Here is a 19290-nt window from a genome sequence, read left to right as displayed (position 1 = left end):
ATCTTACAATAATTAGTTTTGATCTTTTACCTATTTTTAATTATTTTTTGGGAGAATTACATGTTAGTGGGATAGAAAATTATTTTGTACACAAACATGAAGGGGTACAATGCTCCCACAACTCTTCACTTGTACCCTATCATAGAATTACTTACACCTTACATGTTTTTATAATTTTTTTTTCTATTCCATTGTACTATAATTTTCCCTTATTTCTACTTACTATAGTTTTTATTTGATATTTTTATAAGTTTCTTTTGTATATATATACAGAATAATAAAAAAAAAAAAGTATGAGACACTCACCAATCAGTTATATTAATTAGGTTTATTTATCTACATGTCGTATTGATAAATTTATTATTATAAATTATTCATAAAAATAAAAAAGACTAATAAATTTAGGGTAAATTACATTTACCTCCCATGAGGTTTTTGACAAATACAGGGACCTCCCTTGTGGTTTAAATAATTACAGTAACCTCCCCTACTTTACTTGACAATGACAAGATTCTCCCATTCTGTCTATTTTGCACAAACGACGTTATTATCTTATAGGAAATGACCATATTACCCTTTGTGTTTTGCTTGCAAAAAGATGAAAAAGCCCTTTGTTGAAGCTAACATCGCTGCGCGTGACTGACCAACACAACCATAAAATAAAATAAAATATTTATAATAAAAATTATACATTTAAAATAAAAAATAAAATTTTTAATATTTAAAATATTAAAAAATACAACACATAAATGTATGAAATATAATACACATTAAAATAAATAAAAATATTTGAATTGAGTTTTGAGTTTGTGTTTAGTTATGAGTTTTTGAAAGTAATTTTTGAATTGAGTTTTGAGTACAAACATGTTCCGAAAAAATATTTTTTTTCAGAAACATGTTTGGTTCTCTTTTAGAATCACAATTCCAATTAGAAATTTTCAAAAATCTTTTCAAAACTCAGTCTTAACCAAATATACAACTCAAAACTCAATTCAAAAATTATTTTTAAAATTCATAACCAAGCACAAACTTAAAAAAAAAAAATACAAACTTATGTTAAATATATTTTTTAAATATTAAAAAAATTATTTTTTATTTTAAATATATAGTTTTAATTTTAAATATTTTATTTTATTTTATAAATATATTTTAAATATTTTAATTTTTCTGTTATGTGTTTTGCTATGATTTGAGTGTAGAGTTTTGAAAATAGTGTGGAGTTTCGAGTTATGTGTTTGGTTATGAGGTTTGAAAATAATTTTTAAATTGAGTTTTGAGTTATGCGTTTGGTTACGATTTGAGTGTGAAGTTGTGATTTGAGTTTAAAATATTAAAATTAAAATATTAAAATATTTACAAAATGAAATAAAATATTTAAATAAAAGTTATATATTCAAACTAAAGAAATATTTTTTTTTAAAACATTTTCTAGTATATGAGTTCATGAAAAATAGATCCCTTGATAATTTCTTCTTTACAACAAAACAACAGTCTAAGAAATTCTTGAATTGGGCACTTGAGGGCATTATGGGCATTTTAGTGTTTATATTTGATGACATCAACAGGGTCTGTTAGGTTTATAAATGGCTATCAAATTTTGGAGAAATCTTGGCATTATCAAGTAAAGTAAGAGAAATTACTGTAATTATTCAAACTATAAGAGAAGTCCCTATATTTGTCAGAAATATCAAGAAAGGTAAATATAATTTACCCATAAATTTATCACTTAATAAATTTATTAGTAAAATTTAATGAATAATAAATTTAAAAATAAAAATTAATGACAACAGTGTTGAACGATCATTAGCATTAGTTTGAGCTCATTTCTTCCAAAAATTATCTATTTCCTTTGTCTTAAAATAATAGTTTTTTTTGTAATTTTTTTTAATAATATAATTATTATATTTTAAAAATATTAATTTTTAAAAATTATTCTTTTATAATATATTTTTTTAAAAATATTAATTATCATAATTATACTTTTTATATTGTTAATAAATTTAAAATAAGAATAAAATAAAAATTTATATTATTTTAGTCTTTATTTTTTTTTAAAAAAATTAATATTTTAAAATAATAAAAAAATTAATATTTAAAGACGGACGAAATATTTATTATAATAATGTAATTTTTATGGGCTTAATATATGTCTCTCTCGCTCTACAGGTTTTTAATTTCATTTGAATAGGAGAAATATTAGTAGATAAATCGTGCATTGAAGAGGAGGAGCATTGAAGAGGAGGAGAGACTCTGATTCTTTCTAGGGTTAGGGTTTTTGCATCCCTTTTTTCATAGATCTGTTTCTTTGCTTGTTTGATTGATCTGGGAAATGGGTGCGGAAAGCGAGACAGCCGAGTCGAGCTTGGGCGTTGGTAGTGGTGAAGAAGTAGTCACTCTTAACATTCGATGCTCCAATGGATCCAAATTCTCTGTTCGGACAAGCCTCCAGGCGACTGTTGAGGCGTTCAAAGCTCTTCTTGTTCAGAACTGCGACGTTCCGGCTGATCAGCAGAGGTTGATTTACAAAGGTCGGATCTTGAAGGACGATCAAATCCTAGCTAGCTATGGTTCGTTATCTTCTCTCTCTCTCTCTCTCTCTCTCTCTCTGTTTTTTTATTTTATTTTATTTTTTTATGGACTATCATGGTGATTTTCTTTTTGGGTGAATTTTATTTTTACGTCGTTTTGGGTTTAGGTTGTGATAATTGTCGTGTTGTGAAATATTTTGATTTTGATCTTGGTTTTGTTACTGATTAAGATTGGCAATTTATAGTCACTTATCCATAGCAATTTAGTTGAGGAGATTTCAGGAGTGAAAACTCTGTGCTTGTCATGTTTTGAAGTGCTAGTTTTGTCATAGCATATGAAAGTCTTCCTACTGTTACTGTTGCGCTATCATATGTTTCCTGAATGTGTTGGAGGGTTTCACGTGAATTTAATGTGGATTCTTCCTTCACCAATTTTATCATTATGTTGTTACCAAACAACCAGGAGACATGAAATTATTAAATTTGAAACACCTGTTGTTTGTCAATAAATAAATCCAATGGTAGGTAACTGATATTCTCCTAAACGTAATAACACTGCAAATGTGATTTCTAGGCCAATATTTTTTTTAATCGAACAATAAAGTAGTGCAGAATCAAAGGATAGCCATAATAAAGTCATGGGTCGGATATGGACAAGGGACATAAATACAAGGAAAATGCCAATGTATAGCAATCTTAAAAAAAATAAAGGCACGGACAGAACAACGTATAATTGTTTGTGTATTTTTACTCGTCATTATACACTATTCATTTGTCACTTTTGACAAAAAATAATTCCTTGGGAACGAAGAGAGAAGGCGCGCCAATAAGGATGTCAAACATACATCAGATAATTGCGTTGGCAATTGTAATGCCTCAATTAAGAGGACTTAAAATTCACTAGGTAACTAAGAAAACAAAAACATTAAATAAGAGAAGAGAAATATATTTGATAGAAAAATTACTACAAATAGCTTCCGCTTAGTGAATGGAGCATTACAGTGTCCTGAATATGGAAAGGAGTCCTAAATGAATCCTATGAATGCATCCACGGGGCCTCACACAAAGGGGTACGACATGGTGGAGAGGCATTTGAACTAAGGGCATAAACTAAGATAGAATCATTGTTGTAAATTGTTGTGTTGAAGTACAACTTTTGATGACATTCGGTTGTGTGAATTACCACTTACATTGTGTTTTGTAATTGAGGTGATTTTATATTGGAATCAATTGCTTTTAAATGGCTAAGAATATTATTTTTTGCTTTCAAACCTTTTTCCACCTTGTACAGTCTTCATATTCTAGAGATTGCAAAAAACCAACCTTCCTGAAAATGGTTTGAGTTTTCTCTTTTGTTCGGAAATGTTAACTATGCTAAAGCTGATGGTTGGGTACTCTTAGTTTGTCATGGTTGTGATGCTTCATTGCTGAATTACGTAGCTAATAAAATGATTGTAACATATCATTACTAAGTTACTTATTTACCCTATTCATAAAGGTTCCGTGTGTGATCTCTGTGTTCAATCATATCAGCGCCCTCATCTTGGATGTCAATATGCTTAAATCGTTTTCTTTTTGTGATTTTTTCTTTCTGAAGTTGATCTTTTCTTTTCTATTTTTTTGTGGCCCTGAAGGTTTACAGGCAGATCACACTGTTCATATGGTGCGTGGTTTTGCTCCAGCTGCATCAACACCTGCTGCTGCTGCCAATGTTGGCAATCCCAATCCCACTCCAGGTGTTGCACAGGCTGTTAGTTCAAACGAAGGTGGTGGCTTTGGAGCTGCTGGTCTTGGGCCATCTCTATTTCCTGGGCTTGGTTTCAATGCTCTAGGAGGCTCTGGAGCATCTGGTTTACTTGGAGCTGGGCTTCCTGAGTTTGAACAAGTGCAGCAACAATTGACTCAGAATCCCAACATGATGAGAGAAATAATGAACATGCCAGCCATTCAGAGCCTAATGAATAACCCTGACCTGATGCGCAACATGATCATGAGCAACCCTCAAATGCGCGAGATCATTGACCGAAATCCTGAACTTGCTCATGTTCTCAATGATCCTGGCATCCTTCGGCAGACATTAGAAGCGGCAAGGAACCCTGAGCTTATGCGGGAGATGATGCGAAATACTGACAGGGCAATGAGTAACATTGAATCTTCTCCTGAGGGATTCAACATGCTCAGACGAATGTATGAAAATGTTCAGGAACCGTTCCTCAATGCTACAACAATGGCTGGAAGCACTGGAAATGATGTGGGGTCAAACCCATTTGCGGCTCTTTTGGGTAATCAAGGTGCTGGAGCCCAAACCAGAGATGGATCAAACAATACTTCAACCACTGGGTCTGAAGCAACTACAGGGTCTGCTGTTCCAAATGCCAATCCACTTCCTAACCCTTGGAGTGGTACTGGTGGTAAGCTTCTACTGTTTTTTTCTTCTCTCTTTGTAATTTTATTATGTAACAGTTCCATTTTTTTTTTTTTTGGAAAAAAAAAAGAGTAAGGACCATATGCTTATTATTCTTGAGATATTTTAACTATAGGCATTCCCATACATTAGCAGTTTGTGGCCATGCAAACCTAGGAAAAATAGATCGAATATCAGGCCCATTAGATTTAGCTTGGGAAATACTGAATTTTTTGTGGCAATGAATGCGTACGATATTTCAACAATAGGATGCACAGTGCCTGTACATTATCAGTCTTTGTTGATGCATACTTGAAAAATGGATCTGGAATATCATTTCCATGGGTTCAGCTTGGTAGATACTGAAACTGATAAATGTATTGCTTGTTGTACAGTATAAAATAAATAAAAAGAAGTTGTCCAACCCCATACACACCCACCCACTGGCAAACACGGGGAAACCAAGTGCTACAATGTTGTATTTGTCTTTCATGCCTTTGACTGAAATATTTTATGTGCTTCGAGAGTTTTACTCATGATTGCAATAGTCCATAAAGAACAAGTACTTGAGGAAATAAGTCTCTGAAGTACAGTTTGACATAGCAATTTGTCAAATCAAAATTGCATTTGAAGTTTCCTCTTTTAATCCACGTGAGTAATTTGTTTAGAAGAAGTAGTGATTTTTTTTTTTCCCTTCCCTTTTATACTATTTTCCTTACCATCAATTTATCTGTGAATGTTACTTCAAACTTTTCTCGGTGATTGTTCTTCTATAATTGTGAATTCTAAGGAGGTCCCCAAGCAAACACTACTGCAAGGTCAAATCCTACTGCGGATGCCAGGCCACCAGGGATTGGTGGGTTAGGAGGGCTTGGTCTTCCAGATTTGGAGCGCATGCTTGGCGTGCCAGACCCCTCTGCAATGAATCAGCTCTTGCAGAATCCAGCTGTGTCCCAAATGATGCAAAGCCTACTATCCAACCCCCAGTACATGAATCAGGTACGAGCAAAGATCACATTAGTTGAAGAGGTGGTCAGATGTATTTTGAATGTCATTTCTCGAACTGTAGTTTCTTGGCCTGAATCCGCAACTCCGGAGTATGCTCGACTTGAACCCTCAGCTAAGAGAAATGTTGCAAAACCCAGAAGTTCTTAGGCAGTTAACATCACCTGAGACGATGCAGGTAAGTTGCTTTAGATGGTAGTAGAGTGATGATCTATACTTGTTCCTTTTCTTTAACCTAAAATTTTATTTTTGCAGCAAATGTTGGCTGTACAGCAGGCTCTTTCATCTCAGCTTAATAGGCAACAATCAACTCCGTAAGTGAGGATACATCACTCAGTTAACTTGTGGCTGAAACTTGAATTATGATTATTCTTGTTTGGCTGAAACTAGGCAAATCATTTAAATCTTAGTTCAAGGGAACAATGAGTGTGTGAATGTTCCATGAGATCAGAACCAAGCCATTGTGCATGACACTTGATGTTCATGGTGCTCTTGTATGGCAATTGAAAATGAAGTGGTTTATGGTTTTTTTGTACATAACTTTTTTGGGGCTTTTTTGTCTTTCCTTTACTTGGACAAAGGCTTCTTTTTATCTAAATATGTTTTTATGTATATATAGAAGTGTACTGTACATAAGTATGTGCCGATACAGAAATGATACTCAATATGTATTGTCTGATACTGTACATAAGTATCATCTGATATAACGTTATGTATTGAGTATCATTTCTGTAATCAGCTGATAGGCCAAAGATACTTATGTATAGTCAAACACTTCTATATGTTTATGCAGTCGGACATACAAACTTATTTGGATTAGTAGAAGCTTTTGTCAAAGTAAGGAGAAGACAAAAGTTCCATAAAAATGATGTACATAAGTATTTTTTTTTATCGGTAATGATGTACATAAGTATTGACTGTACTCCTGATAAATTGGACTTTATGTACTGATACGCATTGTTTGTTGCTCTCTTTCTTTTTCCTCATTGATGCTTGGCTTAGGTGTTTTTGTTGTTTTATGTTATATATCATATTCATATTCATATATAAGATATGAACAATTGTAGTTGAGTAGTTTTATTTGTAATTTTGTAGATTATTTATATTATATATGTATAGATTTACAAATTACAATCATGTGGGTGTAGGTGTGTTTGTGATTAGGATAAGAAGTGAGGGTGCCAGTTCTAATTATGTTTGTAATAATTGCTTACTAAATGAAATTTTTGTATTTTTAGCCTTGAAAATAGCATAAAAGTCAATGATATTTTACAAAACATGTTTTAGGTGCCACGGTGTTGATTAAAAAGCATTGTGCCACATGTTTGGTTGCATTGCCATATTCGTATCATATTTGTATCACGTATCTGTATATGTGCTTCATGGTTGGTAGTTCTACCATACTTATATATGTTGAATGAAACCATCGGCTCCAAGCTTGTTTGAGTGATGTTTTTTTTTTTTTTTTTTTTTTGTGGTGTGTATATAATTGAAAGTAGCAAATATATATATATATATATGTATATTCACAAACATGTATACACACATCAAAGGATTGGTCTTTTCTGTAACTGATTTCATGCGTTGACTGTATATTGTAGTTGAAGATTTGAGAACCTGATTCTTGGGGGGGAAAAGACAAGGGATTGACCTTCCAATGGGGTCGTTTTAGACATTTTGATTATTTAAGTTGATGTCAATACCTCCAGATGGTGGGAGTTTGGCTGGCTAGATATTGGTTTCTCACTAGGGTAGGGTATCCCAGGAAGCATCATAAAGAACAATTTATGGATATAGGCATTGATCATGGCTTGCAACTTTCAGTTGGTAGCATATTTTTCTTTTTTCCACTTCTCTGTTCTTTTTTCTCTGTCTTTTTCTTTTTAATTTTTAGCAAAATATCATGTGTTAATGACTCAACTGACCAACCCTTATTGGATCACTGAGTGCATATACTTACTGCACATTGTTTTGTTGTTATGGGGTGATCATGACATGTGTTCAATGTTAACTACTCTTGACTGAAGATTTTTGTTTATTTCTTCAGAAACCACAGTTCAAGATGAACAATGGAGTGTTGGATATGATATTTTTTTTTTAGCAACACATGTAGGTGGTTTCTAGAGCAGTTATTTTCCTTCGGGGTTTCTCATAGCTGGGTTACAAGTGCATTAAATATGCAGGGTGTGCAATGAACATACAAACTATTAGGAGGTCTAATCCCGTTTTTATTTCAATATCTGTTCATATCTGTGTTTTTGTTTTTGTGTTCGTGTTCGCTTGCATGCATTTGTTTTGACCTTTTTACCACTTTGAGCTTAATTTAAAACAGGAGAATATTTAGATTTAAATGAAAAGGGTAGCACTAGGTAAAAACAATGGATTGATTAGTTTGTATCAAACATGTCCTGTGATTAACTCTGGTTCTTGTTGGCATTAATGCTAGTGATGCATGGTATTCCTGCAATCTTTGACATCTTCTGTTATCCGTGTTGCTTATCCTGTGCTTTTTTTTTGCAGAGAAACAGCTCAGACTGGTGGGACTCCTGGTATCTGAGCAACTTATTGAAAATTGATTTCTTTTGATATATCTGTCCATATTTCCTTTCAATGCAAGCTTCCATTAATATTGCTGCAAATTTCAGGAGCACAAAACAATATGGGACTGGAGTTGTTGATGAATGTGTTTGGTGGACTCGGAGCTGGGGGCTTAAATCTTCCAAATACACCTGATGGTAAGAATTTCATCGCATTTCTATGTGAAGTTTTTCTGATAAGCTTGCCTTTTAGCCTTTTGCTGAAAGCAAATATGCCTTTGTTTTTTATAGTGCCTCCAGAAGAGCTTTATGCTACTCAACTGTCACAGCTTCAAGAAATGGGTTTCTTTGATACCCAAGAGAATATTAGGGCATTACGGGCCACCTCAGGAAATGTTCATGCTGCTGTGGAGCGACTTTTAGGGAACCCTGGCCCGTAGTCAGTACACCTATTTTGAAATTTAATCAAAGATTCAGTTGGGCATGTAAAAGTTATCGATTTGGACCAGTGTCTCATAAAAGACAAGATGTGTTGGCACTTTCAATTCCATTTTGGGCTGTGTGAATAAGAAAGTACACACTTCCATGGTAAGAGGTGAACTTGGTGGACAAAGGCTTTTTCTTTACCAGGCAGTTACATGCCCTCTCTCTCTCTCTCCCTCCCTCCCTTGCTCTCTCTGCCAGTGCGCTGATGTACATACACATTTAAGTAATTCTTCTGTGAAATATTTTCAGATTTTATGGATATTGAAGGATGTTGTGATGCAATTCTTGCCCTGTTCCATTTTGATATTTAGTTGAACAGCATTTGTTTGGGAAGTTCATGGTTTTTGTTTGGAGTTCAGATTACTATCAACAGTAGTCCTAACATGCCCCGGTGGATTGAATTCAGATTACTATCAACAATAGTCCTAACATGCACCGGTGGATTGAATTTTCATTTCATCTCTGTGTAAAGATTTATTAAGGGGCAACCATCCTATTTTCATAACAGGTTATACTTTCATCATCAAAAATCAAAAAAACAAAAAAAAAAGACAGAAGATTTATGTAAAGCTCAAAGCTCAACAAAACAATATACAAGGGGCGGTTAGGGTTCTGGAAGTAGTTGAATCTCTTCTCATCTTGGTATTTTGTAAAGAGGCATGTTTTGTGCCGTATATTGCATGCATTTGTATGGATGAATAATGCATTTGATGTGAAAGAGTTGGGGGATAAAAATACCAACATCCACATCTCTAAATTGAAAAGTTTGGTTGAAAATGCTTTAACATAATAGTATGACGAAAGTTTGTCAGAATTATTTGTTGGATAAATTTTACTTCGTACCCGTTAAGTTCAAATATTCTCTCTTTGGCCATCATTATTTATTTATTTAATTTTTTTTTTCACCACTTGGTCTCCAGTGTTTTTATTTTTCCTAGTTTGCTCCGAAAAACCTACGCCCATCAAAATTGCTACTTTGGTAGCTACATGGTATCACATGACATAATAATACATTATTATACAAATTTAGATATAGATCCAAACCCAAAACCAACCTACTAATGTTTGGGTCAACTATTGACAACATAGCATAATGACAAGGAAAGAAATGGTGAGATCCTGACAACAAATGTGAAGATAACAGAAACTGACACCATAAGCATCGACCAAAATATATGCACTGTTAATTTGGGTAGAAAGCAATTACATGTCCTTAACTCGTTGTACATGCATGTCCTTTCTTCCTTTCCCTGTTTCTCCTTATTTGTTTGTTTTCCGTCTTGCCGTCATTTTGTTTTCATTTCTTGCTGGCATAATTTTACATCATAAAACCACCCAACTTTCAAATGCATTTGGTCAATCAGTCAAGTGTGACAAAGTGGAAGTCTCAAGTTCTTGCTCTCTTTCAATGGGCACACTTCTCGATGGTGGACCAAACATACTCAATACCACCTGCAATCCACAAACACAAACCTATATATGGTTAGTAGTCCAATATTTTGCATTACAGTATGGTCATTTACATGACAGGGCACATATGTGGTGAAAAATGCCACTTGAAGCCCCATGTGATCACGTACTTTAATTTTTTTGGGGGCAACTGTCCATGTTTTGAAAAACAACTACATCATGTGCTCACAGCAAGATATTGAATGCCAAATGAAGCCAATAGATGATTGGACAGCCGCCTTGGGGAAGAAGCAATGACACATTGCCGTATTGTTCTAAGTGATATTAAATGTGCTAATACAATACAAGCAGGTGACATCATTTGTGTGGGCAGTAGGAGAATTTAATTGACTTACCGGCAAAAACACAAGCCCATGTAAGAATCCAATAATAACCAATGCCAGGTACATTTGAAAGTAATAAACCTGAAAATGCAAAAGCATCATTTAAAATTCTCTAAACTGACAAACAAACAAAACTGAAAGTCAGGGATGGATCATTATACCACAAAAATCTCTGATTTTGCGAAATAAAGGACAATGACTCCAACTAGCTTTGTGAGTGTAATTCCACTGCAAGACATAAAACAGCAAAGAAAAATGAAGAAAAAGTAGTAGTCAAATAACAATGTCGTGATAAATCAACTCCAAGCCCACCCACCATACACAAGCACACCACGACAGAAGCTAGAGAAAGGTTCCAAATGTAATTCCCAATACTAGTGAGGGGAAAAAAAAGGAAATTTGACTGCTGTAGCTTTTGTCTATTTTCTGTAACGTGGAGAATTAGGCAGTGTCTGTCCATACCAAACTCATAAATTTGCAAGTTGCAACCAAGTTACAGAGGGCAATGTTCAGAAACAGTTGTGTGGACAGGAAACAAGAACAAAAATGATTCCGGGACAAATAGTTAGCAAGAAGATTCTCCAACAATGCTAAAGACGAATAGTTTAATTTCTCTAGGCATGGTGACCATTAGGTATCAGCTATGTTAGGGAAACCAGTTTTTGTTTCCGCAAAGTAAGACCCAGGATGAAGAATTTTAGCATTAAGTATGAACCTTGATGCAGGTTGCTCGAAATTTGTGTTAATGTATATAAAAAGATAGTGGCATGTATATAATATGATAGTGGTGTTGGTGGTAGATAGTGGCATGTATATAATATGATAGTGGTGTTGGTGGTAGATAGTGGCATGTATAGAATATGATAGTGGTGTTGGTGGCAATGTATATAATATGATAGTGGTAGATAGTAGTAATATATAATATGTAAGTGGTATATAATGGGTTATAATGATGTTTGTAATATCTCCTATATAAGGAGTGTCATTTGGTCTTGTAAGATAAGAAGTTTTGAATATAACAGAAATATATTCCTTCTTCCTCATATTTTCGGAGTTCTTCTTCCTCATATTTTCTAAGTTGGTATCAGAGCAACAAAAAACACAGCAGCCCTAAAACCGTCATAGCCATGTCGGAAGTCACGTCCGAAACCACTTCAACCCCTGCCGCTGCCATTCCGGTGAAAACGTCCAACTCTCACTCTGTCCAAATCACCACCATCCGCCTAAATGGTGATAATTTTCTCCGCTGGTCACAATCTGTCCGGATGTATATCCGTGGGCAAGGAAAGATCGGTTACATCACTGGTGACAAGAAGGCTCCTGTTGTTAATGATCCGCTGTTCGACAGTTGGGACGCTGAAAACTCCATGGTTATGACATGGTTGGTCAATTCCATGGAGGAGGATATAAGCTCTAATTACATGTGCTATACTACTGCACAAGAATTGTGGGATAATGTTAGTCAGATGTATTCTGACCTAGGAAATCAATCTCAAGTTTTCGAATTAACTTTGAAGTTGGGAGGGATTCGTCAAGGAGATGATTCCGTCACCAAATATTTCAATTCGTTGAAAAGGTTGTGGCAGGATCTTGACATCTTCAACACATACGAATGGAAATCGGTTGACGACTGCAACCACCACAAGAAAACTGTGGAAGACAGCTGTATTTACAAGTTTCTTGCCGGCCTCAACATTGAGTTCGATGAAGTGCGAGGAAGAATTATTGGCAGACCTCCTCTCCCATCCATTGGCGAAGTATTTGCCGAAGTCAGACGGGAAGAGAGCCGAAGGAGCGTCATGCTTAAGAAAAAAGGTACTGGTGAATCAATTGAAATTTCTGCTTTAATTAGCGATGCTGCGGCCAACAAGGTTGCAAATTACCAGCGCAAGTTTGATGATAAGCCACGGGTCTGGTGTGATTTTTGCAACAAGCCTCGCCATACACGCGAAACGTGTTGGAAGATCCATGGCAAACCTGTCAACTGGAAAAGCAGCAAACAAGGAGAGAAGAATCGTGGCTTTCCTACCGCTAATGAAGTCGATTCAGGTCCCTTCAACAAAGAGCAGATTGATCAACTCTTAAAGCTGATAAAATCCAACTCCTCATCCGGTACTCCTAGTGTTTTGTTGGCACAAACAGGTAGAAATCCTAAAGCCTTCTCTTGCCTAAACTTCTCTCCGTGGATCATAGATTCCGGTGCCTCCGATCACATGACTAGTTTTTCCCATTTATTTAGTACCTATTTCCCTTGTTCTGGTCATGACAAAATCAGAATAGCCGATGGTAGTTTTTCACCTATTGCAGGAAAAGGATTTATTAAACTAACTGAGAAAATTAATCTCAATGCTGTTCTTTACGTCCCCAACTTAGCCTGTAACCTTTTGTCTGTCAGTAAACTATCTAAGGATTCTAATTGTCGTGTTACATTTTTTGAATCCCATTGTGAATTTCAGGATCAGAACTCGGGGATGATGATAGGGCGTGCTAGGATGCTTGAAGGTCTTTATTACTTTGATGAAGTACCTGTTAGTAATAAAAAAGCTCAGAGCTTTAATAGTACTAGTTCAATCTCTGTTCGAGAAAAAATAATGCTATGGCACTATAGGCTAGGACATCCTAGTTTTCTTTATCTGAAACATTTATTTCCAGAATTATTTAAAGGGATTGATTGTTCTTCTTTCCATTGTGAAAGTTGTATTTTTGCAAAATTTCATCGCTCTACTTATTTGCCAAAACCTTACCAGGCTTCCAAACCTTTTTATTTGATTCATAGTGATGTTTGGGGCCCTTCTAAAATCACTACTCTTTCTGGTAAAAGATGGTTTGTTACATTTATTGATGACCATACCCGCTTATGTTGGATTTATTTGATGAATAAAAAATCTGACGTGAAAAATTTATTCACAAATTTTTACAATATGATTGAAAACCAATTTCAAACCAAAATTGGTATTTTACATTCTGATAATTGAACAAAATATTTCAATGAGCAGTTGGGTGAGTTTTTGGAAAAAAAGGGGATTTTTCATCAATCTACATGTCGGGATACCCCTCAACAAAATGGCATTGCAGAACGAAAAAATAAACATCTACTTGAAGTAGCATGTGCTATAATGTTTTACATGCATGTTCCTAAATATTTATGGGGTGAAGCAATTTTAACAGCCTCTTATTTGATAAACAGGATGCCTACAAAGGTGTTAACATACAAAACACCTTTTGATTGTCTCAAAACTTTTTTTCCTGACACGAGGTTGTTTTCTGATTTACCCGCCAAAGTTTTTGGATGTACTGCCTATGTTCATGTTCCCAGTCAATTTCGTTCAAAACTTGACCCCCGTGCTATAAAATGTGTTTTTTTGGGTTATTCCTCAAACAAAAAGGGGTATAAGTGTTTCGATCCTCAAACCAAGAAATTTCATGTGAGTATGGATGTGTCATTTGTGGAAACAAAATCCTATTTCCCCAAAGTGGAGTAGAAGATCGTTTTTGGGATATTTCTATCCCGCTCCCCAATGTCATTTATCCTACACAAAAACCACATCTGTCTGGTAATGATCACTTAGGAGAACCAAGTTCTATGGTGCCTAATCAAGAAGATTCTTGTTTAGGGGGAGAAGTACTACAAAATGATCTAAATCCTGAGCTTCAGGTTTATACTAGGAAGCGATTTCATCTGAGGAATAATGACCCAAATGTCCATCCTAATGACCCGAATGTCCACCCGAGTTCTGGCATCGAAATTTTAGGTAATCCTATTCCTTCTATTTCCGACCTTGATGTTCCTATAGCAATTAGGAAAGGTGTCCGAAATTGCATTAAACATCCTATTGCAAATTACCTCTCCTATCAAAGACTGTCTAAAAACCATAGAGCTTTCACATCTAGGATTTCACACTTGTTTGTTCCAAGGAATATACAGGAAGCATTGGATGATCCGAATTGGAAATTAGCAATCATGGAGGAGATGAATGCTTTAAGGAGAAGTGGTACTTGGGAGATAGTTGATCTACCCAAAGACAAGAAAACAGTTGGGTGTAAATGGGTGTTTACGATAAAATGTAACGCAGATGGAAGCGTTGAGAGATACAAGGCGAGACTGGTGGCTAAAAGCTTCACTCAAACTTATGGGATCGACTATCAGGAGACGTTTGCTCCTATTGCTAAAATAAATTCCATCAGAGTACTGTTATCTCTTGCAGTAAATTCAGATTGGCCTCTACATCAACTTGACATTAAAAATGCATTTCTCAATGGTGATCTTGAAGAGGAGGTGTTCATGAGCCTACCGCCGGGATTTGAGCAGAGACTTGGAAGCGACAGAGTATGCAGATTGAACAAGTCATTATACGGACTCAAACAATCACCAAGAGCGTGGTTTGAACGCTTTGGGAAGGCAGTTATCAGTTGTGGCTTCTCGCAGAGTCAAGCAGATCACACAATATTTTATAAACATTCAAAAAACAGTAAAATTGCAATTTTGATTGTTTATGTTGATGACATCATTTTAACTGGTAATGATGAAGCAGAGTTAGCAGCCCTCAAAGAGAAACTCGCAAAAGAATTTCACATTAAGGATCTGGGAGCCCTCAAGTATTTCCTCGGAATGGAATTTGCAAGATCCAAGGAAGGTATATTCGTTAATCAGAGAAAATATGTTCTTGATCTCCTTGGAGAAACAGGTATGCTTGGTTGTAAGATGGTGGAGACTCCGATCGAGCCTAACTTGAAGTTACAAGCTGCTAAGGCTGAAGAAGTCAAAGAGAGGGAACAATATCAGCGACTTGTAAGGAAATTGATTTACTTGTCTCATACGCGGCCTGATATTGCCTTTACAGTCAGCATGGTAAGTCAGTTCATGCACTCACCGGGGGCAGAGCACTTTGAGGTCGTTTATAAGAACTTAAGATATTTGAAAGGAACTCCAGGGAGAGGCTTACTGTTCAAGAAACATGGGCATCTTCAAGTTGAAGTATACACAGATGCAGACTGGGCAGGAAGTGTTACAGACAGGAGATCAACATCCGGATACTGCTCCTTTGTAGGTGGGAACCTAGTTACATGGCGGAGTAAAAAACAGAATGTGGTAGCTAGAAGTAGTGCAGAAGCAGAGTTCAGAGCTGTTGCCCATAGAATCTGTGAAGTAATGTGGATTAAAAGAATTCTTGAAGAATTAAAGCTTTCTCACCCGACACCTATGAAGGTCTATTGTGACAACAAAGCAGCTATATCTATAGCTCATAATCCAGTTCTACATGATCGCACAAAACATATAGAAGTGGATAAACATTTCATCAAGGAGAAAATCAATGCTGGCATAATCTGTATGACCTACCTTCCAACAGGTGAACAATTAGCTGATGTGCTAACGAAGGGACTACACAAGAAGCAATTTGATAAGTTGACTAGCAAGCTGGCTATGGAAGATATCTTCAAACCAGCTTGAGGGGGAGTGCTGGAAATTTGTGTTAATGTATATAATAAGATAGTGGCATGTATATAATATGATAGTGGTGTTGGTGGCAGATAGTGGCATGTATATAATATGATAGTGGTGTTGGTGGCAATGTATATAATATGATAGTGGTAGATAGTGGTAATATATAATATGTAAGTGGCATATAATGGGTTATAATGATGTTTGCAATATCTCCTATATAAGGAGTGTCATTTGGTCTTATAAGATAAGAAGTTTTGAATATAATAGAAATATATTCCTTCTTCCTTATATTTTCGGAGTTCTTCTTCCTCATATTTTCTAAGTCAGGTGGAATGAATTTACTCTTCCTAAACGAAAGAAAAATCAACCACATGCAGTTAATAGGCAGCCATGTTGCCATCCCTAGCCAAAAGTTCACATTTGTTAAAATTAAAATACACTTAACGGATTGTCCTTCAAATTTACAAGGATTAATCCCAAAGACAATGGAATAATACAGGTAAGAGAACTCTAGCACCTCAGAAGAACAAGTTGGGGTAGTGTGGGATCCTAAGAAGTACAGGACACTAACAACTCGACCGTGGATCAAGGGTACTTTAGAGTAAGGGTATGATGGTATTTCCGCACTTGTGGCATGTTGCCATAATTTTTATGTATTTATAGTTAAGGGGGAACAGCTCTCTCTCTCTCTCTCTATATATATATATATATCTTGTAAAATTTCTAATCATAGTAAAAACCGAAACAACTGTGGATGTAGCCCTCATTTGGGGTGAACCATGTAAATTTTTGTGTTCTTATGTGCTTGATTAGATTCCTGCTTTTATTCCTGTTTGTATTCTATGTCTCACCGATCCTAGTTAGGTATATCAATTCCTAACACAACACATTTATGCATTTTATCAGTCTAACTTCTGCATTCTGCAATTCTGTCAGATATACTCGCATCTGACTTTCATATTATCACTTTTCAGCTGAGTATTGCTCAGAAATTCCAACATGCTTACAGAACATCTCTCACATATCAATGTAATTAATGGTTAATAACCTGAAGACAGAAGATCCCATCGTACGCAGAGCCTCCTTTGCCCGTTGGCTCCTATCTCCATGGCTTACCTGTGTTTAGAGCAGAAATGTTGTCAACAGAACAATTGGTTTTCCTAGCAAGTCCTGTTGAATTGACTCTACGCCAAACAACAGCTACTGCCTCCTTCAATAAGACAAGTAATCACTACTACAAATCCTTGAAACAAAATAAAAACTGCATTTGAATACTGACAGAGAAGGCATGTGATATGTGCACACAGAACTCAACAGCAATCCCTATTGACATTATGAGGTTCACCACAGAAACAGCATTCAGTTGGATATCCAGAATTGCCATCACACCCTGCAGAGTTTTTATCAAGAAAATTTTGGTTTCCCTTTTTTTCTTTGGACAAATTGTGTAGCCAATATATAAGTCATACTAAACGATGAACAATTAATATGAACTAAATACATAACAAGAATGTTATAAATGTTTTAGAAGAAGCACAATATATGTTTTGTCAAGGCAGAAGATTTACCAAAAGATCCACAACAATCATGGCCAGGACAAGAACAATGATAGCTGAACTCCATAAACTGCATTTAATAGGCAAGGAAAAATAATAGAAGTAAAGATCATTAAATTCAACGGCCTTGTTTGGTTTGTTTTTCAGAAAATTTTTTGGGAAAAATTCTCTACAAACAAATTTTCAAAAGTAATCAAACCAAACAAATTTTTCTAAAAAAAATAAACAAATTTTTCAAAAGTAATCACAAAATCATTCTCTCTCACATACACATCAAATCAATCACTTTTTTTAAAACTCTCTCTCAAAAACAATTTTCGAAAACTATTTCTGAAAAAAGGCAAACCAAACAAGTTTTCGTACTTTTTATCTCAAAAACTACTCTCCAAACACAAACCAAACACACCCATTAAATTTTTTTTCTCTCATGAAGGCAGAAATATGGCTTAACACTGAACTAAAGGCTAGAAGAGAAAGCAAACCTGGAGGTGATAACTAGGCAAACAAGAAATACAGCACCTGTCAAATCAAGAAATTAGATAGTCAATAATTGCTCAAAATAATGCATCCAATGGCATGAAACAATACAAATACATAATATATGTTAAATGATGTTAGTCACAATTAGAAGGTAATAAAACACGTGTATCTCTAACATCTGGAATTAGATAAATGAACAGAAAATCCTGGCAAAAAATAGCACCTTCAATCAGAATACTAGTTACACATTCTAAGTCCTAAGACTTGCATACAAACAAACAAACAAAATTTTCAATTATGTTTCACAGAAGAAACTGCCTTTACTAATGGAGGCTTCTAACCACCACAAAGACGACTTGATCATATCATACAGAACAACTTGAAAGCAGCATGAAACAACAATTCAAGCAGAGATAGCAGTTCAATGGTTAAGACTTGGCCTAATAACCTTGAGGTTATGGGTTCAAGTCTTAGGGTCACCACTTTGTGTATTATGTCAAAGGTTAGGTGTGTACTCAATCTTTCCCCTCCCAAACACACATTATTGTGTACTAATTGAGTGTTGTTTTTACTAGCAACCACCGGGACAATAACATCACATAATTGGAAACTCCAATCTTTGTCAGATGGAGTGAAAGGGCTCTGCAAATATACATCACTATAGTGTAAGAGTTTGAATACCAACCAAGTGCTATAGCAATGTTGATCACAGCTGTCTCCCATATATCCAGATATTGTTCAAAGAAAATATAGAACACCGAATACGGAAAGATCTCGATCTGCATCAGGTAAGTACAGTCAATGCATTAAAGACACAACCTCATGACAAGAGCATAGGCTTAGAATAAGATGTAAAAGACCTGAACATACTGTCTGCCTATGTCAGATTCCATATCCCAAGTAAAAAAGAAGAAAAAACTATTGATAAGAGTTCAAGGGAGTAGACTCAAAGCAAAAGACAATTTTTTGGGGGGATAAAGGTTTGGAAGGGGCCTCACTGAGCTTCAATAAAGTGAGCATAAGCAACGCACCAGAAAAAAAAAATTTGTTTAGACACA

The 19290-nt window shown here is 35.3% G+C and overlaps 2 protein-coding genes across 7 annotated transcripts in view; one reads left to right on the top strand and one right to left on the bottom strand.

The window, feature by feature from the left end:
• Positions 1-2121: 2121 nt before the first annotated feature.
• LOC114293353 (ubiquitin domain-containing protein DSK2b) lies at positions 2122-9242 on the top strand. 4 transcript variants are annotated; one of them, XM_028237398.2, is made up of 8 exons: positions 2122-2567; positions 4163-4939; positions 5726-5931; positions 6002-6115; positions 6193-6251; positions 8458-8486; positions 8583-8672; positions 8766-9242. In XM_028237398.2, the coding sequence occupies exons 1-8, from the start codon at positions 2330-2332 to the stop codon at positions 8912-8914; spliced, it is 1662 nt and encodes a 553-aa protein (XP_028093199.2). In that variant the 5' UTR covers positions 2122-2329; the 3' UTR covers positions 8915-9242. The 4 variants fall into 4 exon arrangements, with proteins under 4 accessions (XP_028093199.2, XP_028093198.2, XP_082768234.1 ...); XM_028237397.2 differs by having other exon boundaries at positions 2143-2567; positions 5723-5931; XM_082912108.1 differs by having other exon boundaries at positions 2173-2567; positions 8458-8474.
• Positions 9243-9958: 716 nt separating this feature from the next.
• The window catches only part of LOC145815429 (uncharacterized), a 48062-nt gene continuing 38730 nt past the window's right edge, over positions 9959-19290 (bottom strand). For 2 of the 3 annotated variants that reach the window (XM_082912107.1, XM_082912106.1), the window contains exons 32-39: positions 18918-19011; positions 18235-18271; positions 17765-17822; positions 17476-17586; positions 17245-17312; positions 10915-10981; positions 10766-10834; positions 9959-10412 (exon numbers count right to left, since the gene is read on the bottom strand). In XM_082912107.1, coding sequence (XP_082768233.1) covers positions 10317-10412; positions 10766-10834; positions 10915-10981; positions 17245-17312; positions 17476-17586; positions 17765-17822; positions 18235-18271; positions 18918-19011 — 600 coding nt within the window. In that variant the 3' untranslated portion in view covers positions 9959-10316. The remainder of the gene's footprint in view (positions 10413-10765; positions 10835-10914; positions 10982-17244; positions 17313-17475; positions 17587-17764; positions 17823-18234; positions 18272-18917; positions 19012-19290) is intronic. The other variant, XR_014358366.1, reaches the window with a different exon arrangement.

Source organism: Camellia sinensis, unplaced genomic scaffold, assembly GCF_055761805.1.
Source record: "Camellia sinensis isolate YWXY unplaced genomic scaffold, ASM5576180v1 Unanchor2, whole genome shotgun sequence".
NCBI classification, from domain to species: domain Eukaryota; kingdom Viridiplantae; phylum Streptophyta; class Magnoliopsida; order Ericales; family Theaceae; genus Camellia; species Camellia sinensis.
Note: the sequence above shows the minus strand (reverse complement) of the source record. Positions and strands in the feature narration are given on the sequence as shown.